Below are 14466 nucleotides of genomic sequence, written 5' to 3' on the forward strand. Positions count from 1 at the left end.
AAAGAGAGAGAGGCGAGGGAGAGGAGGCCCTCAGCCCGACAGTGCAGCTTCTCATGTTTCTGTCTCGGATCGAGCCCAAGGCGATCCCCAAGTCGATTCTGCCGATGGTCGGACGATCCATGGTGGTACTTGACAACACGATCCGTACACTGCTCGGCTATACGTTTCTGACGAAGCGGGAGGGCGATGTGTACGACATGCACAGCCTAGTACACCTGGCGATCCGGAGCTGGGTCTCGCAAGAGGGTCTGGCTCACAAGGCGACCCTGAACACTCTGGACTTGTTAGAGCGCCAAATGTATTTCCGGGAGGCGACCCCCTGGGCGCGCGTGCGATGGAGGGCGTACATGCCGCATGCGCTGCGCGTGCTGGCGACCAGCGAGGTAGAGCGCGCGGAAGCCCGGTTCTGGCTTGCGCATGACGTGTCGTTTTGCCAGGGCTGGGATGGGCGGTATGACGACGCGCTGAGATGGGCGCGGGTGTGCAGCGAGGGCGTCACTGCACTGTATCCCGAAGGCAGCAATGAGTGGCTGTGGGCACAACGACGCCTCGCAAACGCATGCAGGCATACTGGCCAGCTCGAAACCGCCCTGTCATTACTGGAGCAGGTCGTTAGTTGGTTGGAGCAGAGTCGCCCGGCCACTGACGAGTTGCTAGTGGGAGCACAACTGGAGCTTGGGGGCGCGCTTAGCGGAGCCGGGCAGCATCGGCGTGCTCTCCAAGTTGTGCGGCTCGCGGCGGGCGCGGTCTCGAAGGGGCACCCCGATTGGGCCCGCATCCAATCCTGGCTTGGGCATGCCTATCGACACAGGCAGCCAGAACGAGCCATCGAACACTGCGAGCGAGCACTTGCCCGCCAGAAAACGCTGCCACCAGGGGACCCAAACCGACTGAACACTGAACACACTCTCGCGACGGCATACTTCAAATCTGGCCAGCCACAGAGGGCACTGCCCTTGCTCCAGCACGTGGCTTCCGTGCGGCAGTCAACCCTGTCATCCCAGCATCCCGACCTGCTGACTGCACAACTGGACCTTGCCCTGACATACCTACAGAGCGGCGAGCCCACAGATGCACTCCCTCTCCTCCAGCACGTCGTCGAGCTGCGATCCCCACACCTGCCACCCAATGGGTTTGGGTGGCCGCGTTCACATCGGGACCTCGCTTCCGCATATTTAGCATGTGCAGAAGTTCAAGAGGCAGTCGCTGTACTCGAACAACTCGTCAAAGCTGATGATGCTTCAACACCGCCAGCCAAGGAACGTCTCTTTTGGCGGGACACTCTCTGGCTCCTGCAGGATGTCTATGAGGCACTCGGCGACCAAGGCAATCATTCCCGGCTCGGAATCCGAATCCAGGAGTTGACGCAATTGCTTGGCAGCATATAACCACCACTCGTGGAATTGCCACCCGCAGACCAGCCGGTGCCAGAACACGACAGCAATGAGCTTCAGTTTAGCAGTTCCAAGCGCAAGGGCTTGCCACAAAGGCCGGGATTCGCCCAATCGGCATGAGCACGTGGTGACTCGAACAACACTCGAGGGCACGTCATGCAGAAGCCTCCCACCAGAAGGCTACGATACTCAAAGGGTTCTAGTTCTGACCGCAACGCTCGCCATGCTGCCCCATAACGTAACGTCATCGCTGCAGCTCATGTCTCGCATGAGGTATCCGACTTGTTTGAGAATCCCGTCGCCGATGCGGTCGGAACGGGGACTGGCATTAGATAATTATTCTGCTTCTTGAACATGGCAGCATGCTTCCAGATGGAATCTGTGATCACCTGGGCATGTTGGAAATTGCTTTGTTAATTAATAACCCCGTTGGATCAGTATCCGTACACCCATTCCCCTCGTCAGAAAGCTCTGATCCTTCTATCCTCAAGGGGCTGCCGGCATGCAGCTGTATTCTGGGGAATCATTCTTCGCGCGCCAAAATTAGACCGGTACCCCTACTCAGGTACAGCATAACAGTCAGCCAGAGGTCGCAAAGGCACTTCAACCTTGCATTTCACATACAGAGCCATATTGTAGATGTCATATTCTAAGAGACTCCTTCATTACTACAGACCACTAAAGCTTCGTACATGACACTGGACAGACTCAGTCCTCTAGCCACCATCATGCTATTGATACAAGGGGACAACTGCAAGGACTTCCGCTTTCACCTGACCGCGGGTGGGCACCCTTTCGAAAGCTCCTTCCGACGTCCACGACCCCTCTCAAGCACTGCTGGTGGTCTTCTCTTTCACCTGTACCGGGCCAGCCGCAGCATCCGACTCGACATCCGAAGACCCGGCGCCGCCGCTGCCGCCCTTCTGCCCATCCTCGAGCCCAAATTTAGTATCCAGCTCCGTCCGCAGCACAACCTCCTTCTCCATGAACACGAGTGCAAAACCCAGCGCGGCCGGCGCAATGCTCGCCAGCCAGGTAACCTTCAGCGCCCGGGTAAACACATCCACGACCTGGTCCCGCGTCTCGGGTGTGAAAGTGCCAATCAGCGCGGCAGTGACATAACTATACGCCTCACCATCGCTGAGCCGGTCCCGCACCGCCTCGTCAGTAATCCGGTACGCCTCGACCGCGAACCGCGCGTTGAACACCGCGGCCGGGATCGCGACGCCCCAGATGGACCCGTACGCGCGCATGAAGCTGAACGCCGCGGTGGCAGCGGCGACCTGCTCCTCGGGCAAGTCGGCCTGCACGGCGGGGAGGTTGGTCGACATCATGAAGCCGACGCCAAAGGCCGGGAGCATCTGCACAATGACCCACTCGGCGGTCGAGGTCCAGCGGTCGAAGCGCGCAAACAGGCCGAAGCCGAGGGTCATGACGCCGAAGGCGAACAGGTGCAAGGGTTTGTACCGCCCTGTCTTGGTGACGAGGGCGCCGCCGACGACGGCGAGGGGCACCTCGACGAGCACCGTGGGGAGCAGCCACACGCCGGACTGGGTGCTGCCCGCGAGCAGGACGGCCTGGAAGTACACGGGGAGGAAGTAGATGGCCCAGAAGAGCAGCATGAAGCTCAGGAAGGCGAGCAGCAGGGCTGCGGCGGGGGTCCGGCGGCGGAAGACCTGCTCGGGGAGGGTCGGGTATTTCACCCAGCTGGCCGTCTCGTAGGCGTGGAAGACGAAGAGGCCCAGGATGCCCAGCACCAGGGGCACGATGATGCGCGCGTCGGACCAGGCGTACAGCGTGCCACCGTAGGACAGGCCGATCAGGACAGAGGTGACGGCACCGACGAGGATCAGGGTGCCAATGTAGTCGATGCGCTTCAGGCGCTCGCTCATGGCCGTGGTGCGGTCGTACTTGACGCGGAGGAAGATGAGGAGGGAGATGAGGGCGACGCCGCCGAGGGGCAGGTTGAGCCTGGGACAATGCTTTGTGTCAGGAATAGCCACTACTGTGTTGGATGTACGGCGTGAAGATAAAACAACGATAATCAGGCAAAACTCACCAGAACACCCAGCGCCACGACGAACGCTCAACCAAGACTCCACCGACGAATGGCCCCATGGCAGTGCCGAGGGCAAAAAAGGCAAAAAGCAGGGCCATGTAATTGCCGCGCTCGCGAAGTGGCACCAGGTCACTGACAACCAGCTCGATGCACAGGTTGATGCCGCCACCGCCAATGCCCTGCACCGCTCTGCCCGCAATGAGCATGGTTGCCGTGTTGCTGCCGCCCGCGATGCCGCTGCCCAGTGTGAAGATGGCGACGACCGAGATGAAGACCCAGCGGCGGCCAAAGATGTCGGCGAGCTGGCCAAACAGGGGCAGGAAGGCGGCGCTGGTGAGGAAGTAGGCATTGACGAACCACACATAGAGCTCGCCGGCGTTGAGCTCGTGCACAATGAAGGGGAGCGCGGTGGACGTGACGGTTGACTCGACAGCTACGAGCAGCGAGACGAGCATCAGGGTCGGGAAGATGACCCAGAAGCGCCAGCCCTTGGGGCTAGGGGCGTTGACGGGCTCTGCCGCGCTGCTAGATGGCATGGCTGGCCTGTTGTCCGTCTCGGTTGAAGACTCGTGATGAGTCGCCATTATGCTGGGAATTGGTGTAAGCCGGACTGTTTTGCTCAATGTCGTGGTAGTGTGTTGGGCAATATCCGATTCCTGCTCGAGTGATATCTGGGCAGAAGTGGTCGCAGAGATGGGCGTCCTGTGAGCACGAACAATAAAGATGAAGCACTACAATCTGGAAAGCTCGTTGTATCCATGATTTCGTAATCAGCTTCCCGCAAATGGCTGGGTATTTTACGCATCCCTTGATGACAGACAATAGATTGGAAATCATCAAGCTCAGGACGCGCCTGTTGGTTGGTAGACGCTGCCCGAAGAGGCAACTCGCCGAATGGGGCAAGACGCCGACTCGGCGACTCCCCCTCCTCCCTTGATTTGTCCAGGTCGGCGAGTTGCCTGGTCTGGTACCCGCCGAGCACTGTCAGCCGCCGATGGCAAACGACCCTGCCGAGCCTCTACAAGCCTTCCGTCCCTGGCCTGGCTGGTGCCTGCGTCCACGGCCCCGCCCAAGCATTTCAGCTGCCTTGCGAGTGAAGGCTTGCACAGCACCAGCACAGTAAGCAGCCCTGCCTCCACCTTCAGAACGCTGCAGCCGCTAGGCACGGCCCGCCGTTGCTAGAGGCGCTCGGGAACGCAGGCTGGTGGCGCAGCATAAGCTTGGTTGCGAGATGTGGCCGCCGCACTGAAAAACAAGGCCACGAGAGCGACGAGAGCGTCCCAGGCACAGCCGTCGCGTCGCCTTGCATGTGCCATTTGCAAGCCCGAGGCTTTTACCGTTCCTGGCAGTTGGTCCGTACTTCTAGGGCTCGACCCGGGTCACAGCGATGAAGTTAGTCTAGGCTTGTGCGACATTGTGACTCCCTGCCTACGCCAAGCCTGGCTGTGTCACGATTGTCGTCTTCGAGAAGGTCATCGTCCACGATGCGGCTGATGGAGCCGCCCCGGGCCAAGCCTTGAGAGCGGGAATAATTGGGGTCAGCCCTGTCTTCCGGTTTCTCTGGTGAACCAAGGACCCGCCTCTTGTGCGCCCGCGGAGTCTGAGAGAAAATCTGTCTCACCACAAGCGCAGCCTCAGCGTCGCCGGTTTCGGCATCGCGCTCTGGCCGTCTTATCCTCGCATTACCTCCAAAGGCAGGCAGAGCCTTAACGCAACGTTGCGCAAGACCCAGACGTGACGCAAACACCGAGGCATGGAACTCTGAACACCCCAGTCACAAGGGCGTGTCACCCAGTCCGGGGATGGACAGGGGCGATGTCTCTTGTCGTTCTAGGACCCCGCGGGGTCCTGCCTTAGCATGGTATGGGACAGCCGAGACGATCACCACATCCACGTGCAAGATGATGTGCTGTCTGAGACCATGTGCATGATTACAGCAGTTGTGGCAGAGCTGACGATTAGTCTGCTTGTCAAAGTAGCGTCCTGGCGTCGCGAGGGCTCGCCTTATATCGCGTAGCCCTTTACGGCGCACCAACTTTGTGTGGATTCACACGTGGCTTGGCACACTGGACCACTGGACAACTGGACCAACAAACCCTTCCAGGGGCTGGAATTCAGGGGGTCCACCAGCACTGCGACTTTCTGCAGGACTCTGGCATGTCAGCCCCAGGGTCTGCGGACGAATGGCATCTCCAGCTCCTCCTCCCAGTGTCACCACGAAGACAACACGGGAAACGGGGACGCGCGGACGATCTGCTTAAAAGTCTCGTGGCAGTCGTCGCGGCGGCAGCAGCCCGTCTCCTCGGTGATTGTGCCGGTTCCAGTCTACGATTTCGAGATTGCTCCGTCCTCAGTCGAGCTTGCTCGGCAACCTGCGCTGCTCTGCTCTGCTTCGCGCCGCCGCCCCTTTCTGCGTGCCGCACGAGACGAGACCTGGTGCCACGGACGGGAGACGACGTCGTGCCGGGTGCCACGACACGGCCGCACCCAGCAGCCAAGGCGGACGGGGCGGGGGGCCGGTCCGGAACCAGTCCAGAGCAGACCTGATCAGGTCATAGAGTACGTGGGTATAGTGCTGTCCATCCATCCTACCACACAGGATGATCCACGTGCAACCGGCGCGGCAGTACCAGCTGCGGCGTGCCTGTGACCGCTGCCACAAGAGCAAGCTGCGCTGCCTGCGCGAGAACGACGACGACGATGCCTGCCAGCGCTGCATCCAGGCCGCCGTCCCGTGCTCCTCGAGCCCGGCGTCACGGCCCCAGCGGCACAAGAGCAACGGCACCAGCAGCATCCCAAGACACAGGCCGCAGTCATCGCAGGGCCCGGGCCAGGGCCAGGGGGAGCATTGTATGGAGCTCGTGACGGCTTCGTCTTCGTCATCATCAGCGGCCCTGGCCAGCAGCAGGGCGTACACGGCCGCCACTCTGACAAACACTTCACATCAGCGCAGAGCCGGCGCCGACAGCATGGCTGCGGCACAAACCCTGCTCGACAGCACCACCGGCGGCCCAGGCCTCATCTGGCACACCACCACCCCAACCACCACAACCACAACCGCCACCACACGCCCGGACTTGGCCGCTATATCGGCGGCCACCCGCTTCGATGTCCTGCCCGACTTCCACGACCAGGCGGCCTTTGACCAGCTCTTCCTACTCCACGACACGGACATGGATATCACGTTGGACGACGCCCCTGGGGATAGCAGCGGGCCCTCCCCACCCTCGTCATCCTCGTACAACTCGCGGGCGGCGGGTGCCGGCCGTCACAACAGGCTTGCCTCGACAGCTGCCAATACCCTACTCAGCTCGTCTTCCTCTGCCATATCCTCGGGCCCATCCTCGACGCCCATGTCACATAGCGGCCTCGATGTGGCAGCCGCCTCAAACCAGCTTGGACAACTGGAACCCTCCCCGTCACCACCACCGCCGCCGCGAACTCACCACAAACAAGACCACGCTGCCGCATCCTTCCCTTCTCTGGACTACTACATGAGGAAAGTCTCCGACGTTGGCCTGACGCTCATGGAGCATCTGCAGGTCATGCCCATCGTCAGTCCCGACCACGACGACGACGATGACGACGATGACGGTGCTAGGGAGCTACCCGCCCCCGCCTCCAGGGACGAGCAGACACAGTTCAGGTGTCCCATCGACCAGGTCTTCCACCTCTCAGAGGTCTTTGTCGAGACGCTCGCCGAGCTGCTTCCCCGATTGCCGCCGCCCTTCACCAGCACACCCATCAGCCCCCTCACACCAGACTGCCTATCTCTCGACGCGGCATCAGAGCTGCTCATCTTCTCGACGTATCTGCGCCTCCTGGAGATATATGACCGGATCCTGCAACACATTCAACTGCACTGCCAGCAGGGTTCGAGGCCAGCCGCCATAACCGCTGCACGGGCACCAGCCTCCTCCGCGTTATCACTAACGTCAACCTCCTCGGCTTCCAACACCGCGGGTGGCCGACCGCGAGCATCTTCGTCATCTGGCATGGGCGGCAATAGCAACGGCAACAACAACGGCAACAGCAGCAGCAGCGGCAGCGGGATGAACGCCGCCTTCAACCTCCCCGGCTGGTCCATCGGGACTTTTTCCCTGTCCGCGCAGTCAAAGACCCAGCAGCTCTTCATGATCCACCTGATCGAGACGATGCTGACGCGCGCCAGGGACCTCGTATCGGACGCGGTGAGCAAGAAGGCCACCCTGGGGTACCGGGGCAACTGGGAGTGCTTTGGGGGCCTGTCGCTGAGCATAGTGCCCGACCTGGCGGTGCAGGCGATCCGGGCGCGCGAGAAGGCCGCCATGAGGAGGGTGGCGGGGATCAAGGCTGCGCTGAGAGGGTGAATGAGGAGGGAAGAGATGAAAATGATGGCTTTGAAAGAGAGAGAGAGAGAGAGAGAGAGAGATAGTGGTCCCTGCAAGAAACTTTGAGATGGGTCTTATAGACAGACGTGGCTCAGGCCTGTGTTACGACTGCGCACGATGACATGCCGTCATGATTTATGAGGGGGACACGATCATATTAGCGGGAGTTCTTATTAGCATCGAAGTAGGAATTTGCAAAGACGCCGATCTGAGAAAAATACGTTTCGAACGGGTAGGACCATGTTCGCGATCCACGATAAAGCCGCCAGATCGGCTTCTTATCTACCAAAAGCTCAATGAGATGTGATTGTAGGTGGTCGAGATGTTCGACCAATTTGGCGTACAATTGCGCTTTAGTCTCTCAAAACTGATCCTCTCAACCAAAAGCACAACTGCTTATCATCCCTTTCCAACCTGGCCACCAGAGCGCGCCATCCTCTTTCATCCCCCGAACGCTCAGTCCCTTCAACCAGTGCCTCGTCCACGCAGCGCTTCATACTTCGCCCTGTCCCTCCATTCGAAACCAAGCATATCCAAATTTTTGCCACCGTCACTTGCAATCGCCGCTTCGGCCACAAATCACAACCCGCCAGCCCACAGCCCCGCGGCCACGAAGAAACAAACCGCCGCCGGCACCCCCGTGAGCGCGGTCCTCCGCCCGTCCAGCCGCGCCAGTTTCTCCTCGGCGGCCGCGCGGTCCGCGACAGCCGCCTTGTCGTCACTCAGCGTGAAGTTGAGCGGAACGAGGCGCAGCGTGATCGTGTACAGGTAGTACGCGACGGTGAGGAGCGTGCCGGCAACGTACAGGCCTCGAGACCAAGACATTGGCCCGGCCGCTACATTCGTAGAGGAGGAGGGCCAAAACAGAAGCGCATTGGCCCCACCTAGCACGATGCTCGAGTTGTACGCGCCAAAGATGGTGCGCAGGCTCGCGGCGCGCACGCTGCGAAACCAGTGCGGCATGGAAGCCCATTTGGCCGAGGGGGCCATCTCCGGGTGGCGGAAGCCGCCGAAGAAGACGGAGAAGGCGTACGAGTAAGTCGCGCCTACGGCAGAGGTCAGGACTGGAGCGAGGCGGAGGAACGTGGTGAGGAGCATGGTGGTCTGGGCTTGATCTGCCATGGTGTTGGCTGGATGGAGAAAGTGCTTGTGTGAGCGGTCTTGATACTACTGCGTGGATATTTGTCTAGTAAATGGGCATGGACAGTGAGCACAATAGAAATGCTCTGGAGTGGTGAGACTGGAACGTCCTGCTTGAATGCCTTGATTAAAATCAGAAGCGAGAATTGTGTGTCTTTTCTTGGGTTTACTTTGGCATAATGATTAAATGAAGCAGGGGAAGCTGGAAATGCCGTGGCCAATATGCCGGGCTGGTTGAGACGCCCCCCCTGCTTAGGACATGCACCGGGCCGTTTCCAGGGACCTGACACGCCGGTCACTGGCTTGATAGCAACTACCCGACAATGCTATGGCAGGCAGCAGAGGCAACAACTGCCTCTCCGAGCATGAAGGCGGGCGGACATGCCCGAAGCCAGCTGTGTTGGTCAGCCGAACGTTTTGTTGCCGGCCTGTGTTGCGCCGAGTTTCCTTCCGATCGCCGGATGCCTCGAGCTGCATGTTGTCGGTCAATTGGAGCGCCACCTCCAGCCACCGGCACAAGCCAAGGGCACAGTCTCACCGAGAGCGATGCTGACCAATAAAGTGTTCGTCAGGCAGTGTTGTCAGCTTTGAAATGCACGCGGGGACAGCCGGCCAAATGGAGTTATGCTGACCAACTTTCGGCGCTGGGTTTAACCGCGCGACGAGACCACGAAGCACACTTGTCCAGCCTGTATGAACTTGAAGCTCTCACAGTTCCAGTAATTGCTTTGGAGTAGAGCCTTTTAGTGACGTACGAAAATTCGCTCGATGTCTTTTTAGGAATATGATTAACAAAAGTATTTGGCAAGAATATTTATAATTTCATTATTTGACATCTCTCATCAAAAAAAAGCTGTTCTTTCAAGTATAAAGCACATGCAGTAAATGAGATAAATTGTATTGTCCAGTGAAAATCGGCATGAAATCAACTGCAAACGAGAAATAATGACTGGATCTAAGGCGCAACGCTCATTTCCTTGAACTTGGGGTACGTGGGCTTCCCGTCCGCAGTCACATTGACCAGCTTGCCGTCCTGGATGTACGTCTCAACCCAGCCAATGCTCTGCTCCACGTGCGTGCGGCTAACAATTGGGCCTTCAAGGGCCTGGATATCAAAATGAATTAGTTAATGACGCCTTTCTACACATTAGCAAAACAGCAGGCCCTTGATTGAACTTACCTGCATCGCCTGAAAGTCTGCATCCGCCGCAAGCGCAGACAAGGTCGCCATGTCGCGAAAGTAGAACTCGACCTGCAGGTCATAGTCGCGAATCACCCACTTGTCGCCCAGCGCAGCATTGAGCTGCTTGGAAGCCTGGCGGAAGCTCGCAGGGGTGAAGACCTGTTAGAAGAGTAGGATCTACTTTAGCTTTACCCCGCGACCTCAAAATGCGGCACGAGAAGGTACAGTGAGAACCGAGGGAAAAAGAGTACAAGCTTACAATGCCATATGCCTCCATGCCGTGCCGGATGTGGATCTTGGCGGCGTTGACGGCGTGCTCCTCGGTCGCGAAGCGATGCATCTCTTCCTCGCTGCACTCCTCGTTCTTGTAGTGCGACAGCGTCATGCGCAGGAGGCGCTGCTTCTTGATGTCTCCAAAGTCTCCCATGATGAGCTGCGGTGATCGCTGAGGTTGCGTCAAGCGAGAAACGGCGGTCTGTCTGATAGAGGCGTTGGAGGCCGGGGTGACCTGAAAGAATTGGCAAATTTTAAAGCCGCGGAGCTGGCCGTTGTAGTCTTACACACGTCTGAGACGGAAAGTGATTACATTTCCCTTGACAACAGCACGCAACAAATCTGTCTTTTACCGAGTCTTGTTCAAGACTGTGTCTTGGGACTTGACGTGCGGCTGACACGACACCGTCTCGGAGCCAGCGCCGGCCATCGGCAGTGGGCTGAAGCCCTTCGGTGATCTCCGCTGTCTTACGCCGTTCCTGGGGTTCCCGGGGTCACCAAGGCCTTCTGTCAGCCCCCGCGAGGCCCCGCAACCTCCTGCACAGTCGGCACAAAACATTGTCTACGCCGGTGAGACACGGTTAGCACATGCAATGAACTGTTTTGCTCCTGCTGACATACCTGGCAAGCTAGCCCGAGGAATACGTGACACACTCCCGAAGCGGAAGAACGCCGAGTACCGAAGCGCCACGTTGCCGGGTCAGCATTGACTATGCGCCGCACAACAAATTTGTGCGAATCACAACGATAATTGAAGCGGCAAAAACGAAAGAAATCACGCAAGGCACGCTTTTCCATATGGGGCAGGTAGCCGTATGGGGTGACAAGGAAAGGCAACCAAGTGTTCGCATGAACCACTAGCTATATTCTACTCTGCTTACGCTACAAGCACAGTCAGATCGCACCGAGCCGTGAACCGAGCTATACGAAGAAGTCGGGCAGGCGTGGGTGGAGGAAAACCAGATGTTGGTGTGCCATTGGATGCCTGTCCCAAGAAACAGAGACGCTTGCCTATCGCCTTGAGAATATTCACTATTGCCAGATTGTTCCGTGAATGTGTAAGCAATACCGGCGCAGTCTCTGGTCGGCGCCGACGGGCGTCTTTGCGGAACTGGGTACCTTTGCTCAGTAGGCCGTGACACCAGAAGAAGTGGCTCCGCCCCATGTTTAGTAATCTGTGGCAACACGGGTGTTTCTTTAAGTGACCTTGCCTTGACTAAGCATTAATGAATGTCTCGGAGCGCCAGAAATGCTGTAGGAATTGCTCGCTCAGCTTGGTCTCAAGACCAACACTAGCATTGTTAAGCAAGTGCGAATTTACGATTGCTTGGTAATTGGTGTATTCCCTTGGAATTCATATCCTCGTCTCGTTCCTCAATCTAGCTTGATATTGGATCGGAGTACTCTTGCACTCGTTCAAGCATAGAAAGCCACCAGTTTACTATATCGCAAGGGGTAGCCGATGTTCACCGGTCCCATCAACAAGGCAACTGTTCCTTTACTCACCTCGGGGCTCTAGCGTACCCGGAGCGAATCAAAAACACTCCCGAATGCGACCATATCGTCCTGTCACTTGGTAACAATAGGAACCGCCTCGACCTGCCCTTTCCGTGCGTATGAGCAGGGATGGCTGGACTTGGTCGAGCGTCATGTGAAGAGTGGCCCCATTGTCGTAGGGCTGATGGGTGGCGCATTTGCCAAGCTCACCGTCCCCCTGCCTGAGCCCCCTCAGAGAGACACCTCCCAAGAAGGAAAATTGCCGAAACCCTTGTGCCTGTGCCTGTACATGTGCCGGTGCTAGTTCCTGCGCCACGCGGATGCGACTACACAGCGCGGAAATAGGGGATGCTGCCCGGAGCTGACAAGGGTACATGCTTATGTGCGCACATATCGTATCTCCCCGAGTGCCAACATCATTGGTTGGGTGACCGGGTCATCATTGTCAATTAAGTCAAGTCTTCTGATTCAGGAAGGTTCTGGTCTGAGGTTGCGAAAATGGGTTGGGTCGGGGAGTGCCATTGGTCCATATGGTCAAGGCCGTAGCCACAAATGTCACCATGGACCAGAATAATTATCCAATACGAAGAATACGAAGGCAACATTCACTACGTGCTTTACCACTAATCTTTCGTCACACACCCAGTCGCCACGCAATCAAGCGTGACCATTGGTCTGCTTGATCTCCCCGCTGGCAGACAAGGGCGCCCGCTTGATCCCCCACACCTTGTCCAGCCACGCAAACGTGCGCTGCGCCGAGTACTGGAACGCGGCGATCTTGGCCTGCAGCCCTCCCGTGGCGATGTCGGTGGCGATCCATATCTCCTTCTCCACGCCCGGCTCGAGGCTCGTCAGCGATGCGTACAGCTTGTCCGTCGTGGTTGCCGGGTCGAAGTAGAAGCTGGCGCCCGCGCCCGTGACGAGCGTCGGGCACTTGATGCCGGCGAGGTACTCGGAGCCGTCCTTGTTAAGGAAGGTGTAGTCGCGCATGCGGTACATGATGTCGGCCTCGGTAGCCGACGCGGTGACCCACTTGAGGTGATTGACTATAAGAAAAACGCAACCAAGAGTTGCCTGTCAGCATGCTGTGTGTGTGGGGACCATGTTGGGGGCTGAAGAAAATGGATCATGGGTGATCGGCGCCAGGAAGCAGGAAAAGGGGGAGTGGGGAAGGCTGAGTGCGTATGTGTGTGTGTGGGCTTGTGGTCTGCTTACATTCCCAGCGTGCCTGGAAGTCGAGCCGCTGCAGGGTCCGCAGGATAAAGTTGAACATGCCGTCGCTGAGCCAGCCGCTCGAGAAGCCCTTCCATAGCGGGGCTGGCATGCGGCCCGACGCGTAGGCCTCGAGGCTGTAGAAGCTGTCGATGGACAGGCACGCGGTGATGCGGGGGTCTGCCGCTGCTCGCAGGGCAAAGTAGCCACCCATACTGGCGCCGGTCACCGCAATGCGCGACAAGTCGAGGTCCAGCTCTGGATGGAACGAGACAAAGTCGAACAGGTGGTCGAGGACCTTGCTCGTGACAGCCTCCCAGTCGTGTCGCATGGGCAGCTTGTCGTGGCGGAGCACAATACCCTGACCCGGCCCCTCAAACGTGAGGACCGCATAGCCGACTTCGGGGCCGAAGTACGGGTTGACAAAGTAGATTTCCTCCTGCGTGGAGTCACCACCACCGCAGTTGATGAGAAGGGGGATCTTGGAGGTTCCTGGGATACGCTTCGACTCGTGTGGCAAGTAGAGATATCCCGGTAGCTTGACCCCATTCTCGTAGGGGATGTCGAGGAAGAACGTCTTGCCATCGCGGTACTGCACGCCCTTGCGGAAGTTGCGGATGGCACGCTCAATCGTGGGCAGGACACGAGTGTCGGCGCCAATCGCGCCCTCGTTGAGCATGAACTGCGCGGCGCGGATGTAGTTGGAGGACCGCAGGTACGCCTTGCGAGCACTGACTCGGTCACCCGAGTGTTCAGCCTCTTTGGCAATCTTCTCTGCGTTGTCGCCCTGCTCCATGAAGGCCTTGTACCAGCTCTCTGGGTCGAGATCCTTAATCTTGCCTGCGGCCTCGAGGGCCTCGCCAATCTCGGCACCCTCCATCGGGGCCATGGCGAGGAGGCGCAGGTACTCGAACTGGAAGAAGGGAGACTTGAAGACGTTGTGCATTGTCGCCATGTTGATTCTCGATAGCTGGGCCACCCAAACTGATAGTGAAAGTTGAGTAGAGAGAGTGCTTGATATCCCTGAGAATTAACGCAAACTATCGTCAATCCTCTGGCTACATATGAATGTCTATGGATCTTGGTGGTTTAGCTCGAAACGCTAGATCTTGTTCTCTTCGTTGGTATAGACCTCGGCTTAGTTGTTGGTTGCTTGGGGGCCATCGGCGGCGGCATCAGACCGTCTGACCTCCGACAGCTCTGGTCAGTGCCTCCGATGGCGAAATTCGGGAACGGCCTTTAAACCGGCCCAGAGCAACGTACACATCCAAGTACGGGGCAAGTCGCCGACCTGAGCTACGCTAATTGCTGACCCGTGCCGAGACAAGTGGCTGGCTG

General features: G+C 58.3%; 6 protein-coding genes across 6 annotated transcripts; 1 reads left to right on the top strand and 5 right to left on the bottom strand.

The window, feature by feature from the left end:
• Positions 1-1864: 1864 nt before the first annotated feature.
• On the bottom strand, positions 1865-4868 carry B0I36DRAFT_416756 (major facilitator superfamily domain-containing protein; the record flags this gene model as incomplete). The annotated part of the gene is made up of 4 exons (XM_046162086.1): positions 1865-3365; positions 3454-3941; positions 4065-4155; positions 4864-4868. The coding sequence occupies 4 exons, from the start codon at positions 4866-4868 to the stop codon at positions 2222-2224; spliced, it is 1728 nt and encodes a 575-aa protein (XP_046008450.1). The 3' UTR covers positions 1865-2221.
• Positions 4869-5649: 781 nt separating this feature from the next.
• B0I36DRAFT_332202 (uncharacterized protein) lies at positions 5650-6078 on the bottom strand. The gene has a single exon (XM_046155078.1). The coding sequence runs from the start codon at positions 6038-6040 to the stop codon at positions 5804-5806; it is 237 nt and encodes a 78-aa protein (XP_046008451.1). The 5' UTR covers positions 6041-6078; the 3' UTR covers positions 5650-5803.
• Positions 6079-6960: 882 nt separating this feature from the next.
• Positions 6961-7864, top strand: B0I36DRAFT_332204 (uncharacterized protein). Its single transcript, XM_046155079.1, has one exon. The coding sequence runs from the start codon at positions 6981-6983 to the stop codon at positions 7800-7802; it is 822 nt and encodes a 273-aa protein (XP_046008452.1). The 5' UTR covers positions 6961-6980; the 3' UTR covers positions 7803-7864.
• Positions 7865-8402: 538 nt separating this feature from the next.
• Positions 8403-8945, bottom strand: B0I36DRAFT_366806 (uncharacterized protein; the record flags this gene model as incomplete). Its single annotated transcript, XM_046159359.1, has 1 exon — positions 8403-8945. One exon carries the CDS (start codon positions 8943-8945, stop codon positions 8403-8405), a length of 543 nt encoding a protein of 180 aa, XP_046008453.1.
• Positions 8946-9865: 920 nt separating this feature from the next.
• On the bottom strand, positions 9866-10754 carry B0I36DRAFT_387327 (uncharacterized protein). Its single transcript, XM_046161163.1, has 3 exons — positions 10406-10754; positions 10144-10305; positions 9866-10068 (listed from the first exon to the last, which is right to left on the bottom strand). Exons 1-3 carry the CDS (start codon positions 10571-10573, stop codon positions 9919-9921), a joined length of 480 nt encoding a protein of 159 aa, XP_046008454.1. The 5' UTR covers positions 10574-10754; the 3' UTR covers positions 9866-9918.
• A 1760-nt stretch (positions 10755-12514) lies between these two features.
• Positions 12515-14083, bottom strand: B0I36DRAFT_416759 (putative alpha/beta hydrolase; the record flags this gene model as incomplete). The annotated part of the gene is made up of 2 exons (XM_046162087.1): positions 12515-12962; positions 13132-14083. 2 exons carry the CDS (start codon positions 14081-14083, stop codon positions 12574-12576), a joined length of 1341 nt encoding a protein of 446 aa, XP_046008455.1. The 3' UTR covers positions 12515-12573.
• Positions 14084-14466: the final 383 nt, after the last annotated feature.

Source organism: Microdochium trichocladiopsis (genome assembly GCF_020744255.1).
Source record: "Microdochium trichocladiopsis strain MPI-CAGE-CH-0230 chromosome Unknown B0I36scaffold_9, whole genome shotgun sequence".
NCBI classification, from domain to species: domain Eukaryota; kingdom Fungi; phylum Ascomycota; class Sordariomycetes; order Xylariales; family Microdochiaceae; genus Microdochium; species Microdochium trichocladiopsis.

What these genes read in the sequence shown, in the direction of transcription:
- B0I36DRAFT_387327 (XM_046161163.1), bottom strand. Translation starts at nt 10,573, where the DNA reads ATGGGAGACTTTGGAGACATCAAGAAGCAGCGCCTCCTGCGCATGACG. An exon ending in GCATGGAGGCATATGGCATT is followed by an intron (nt 10,306 to 10,405) that starts GTAAGCTTGTAC and finishes CTCTTCTAACAG; the next exon opens with GTCTTCACCCCTGCGAGCTT. An exon ending in CAGACTTTCAGGCGATGCAG is followed by an intron (nt 10,069 to 10,143) that starts GTAAGTTCAATC and finishes TTTGATATCCAG; the next exon opens with GCCCTTGAAGGCCCAATTGT.
- B0I36DRAFT_332204 (XM_046155079.1), top strand. Translation starts at nt 6,981, where the DNA reads ATGGAGCATCTGCAGGTCATGCCCATCGTCAGTCCCGACCACGACGAC.
- B0I36DRAFT_332202 (XM_046155078.1), bottom strand. Translation starts at nt 6,040, where the DNA reads ATGGATGGACAGCACTATACCCACGTACTCTATGACCTGATCAGGTCT.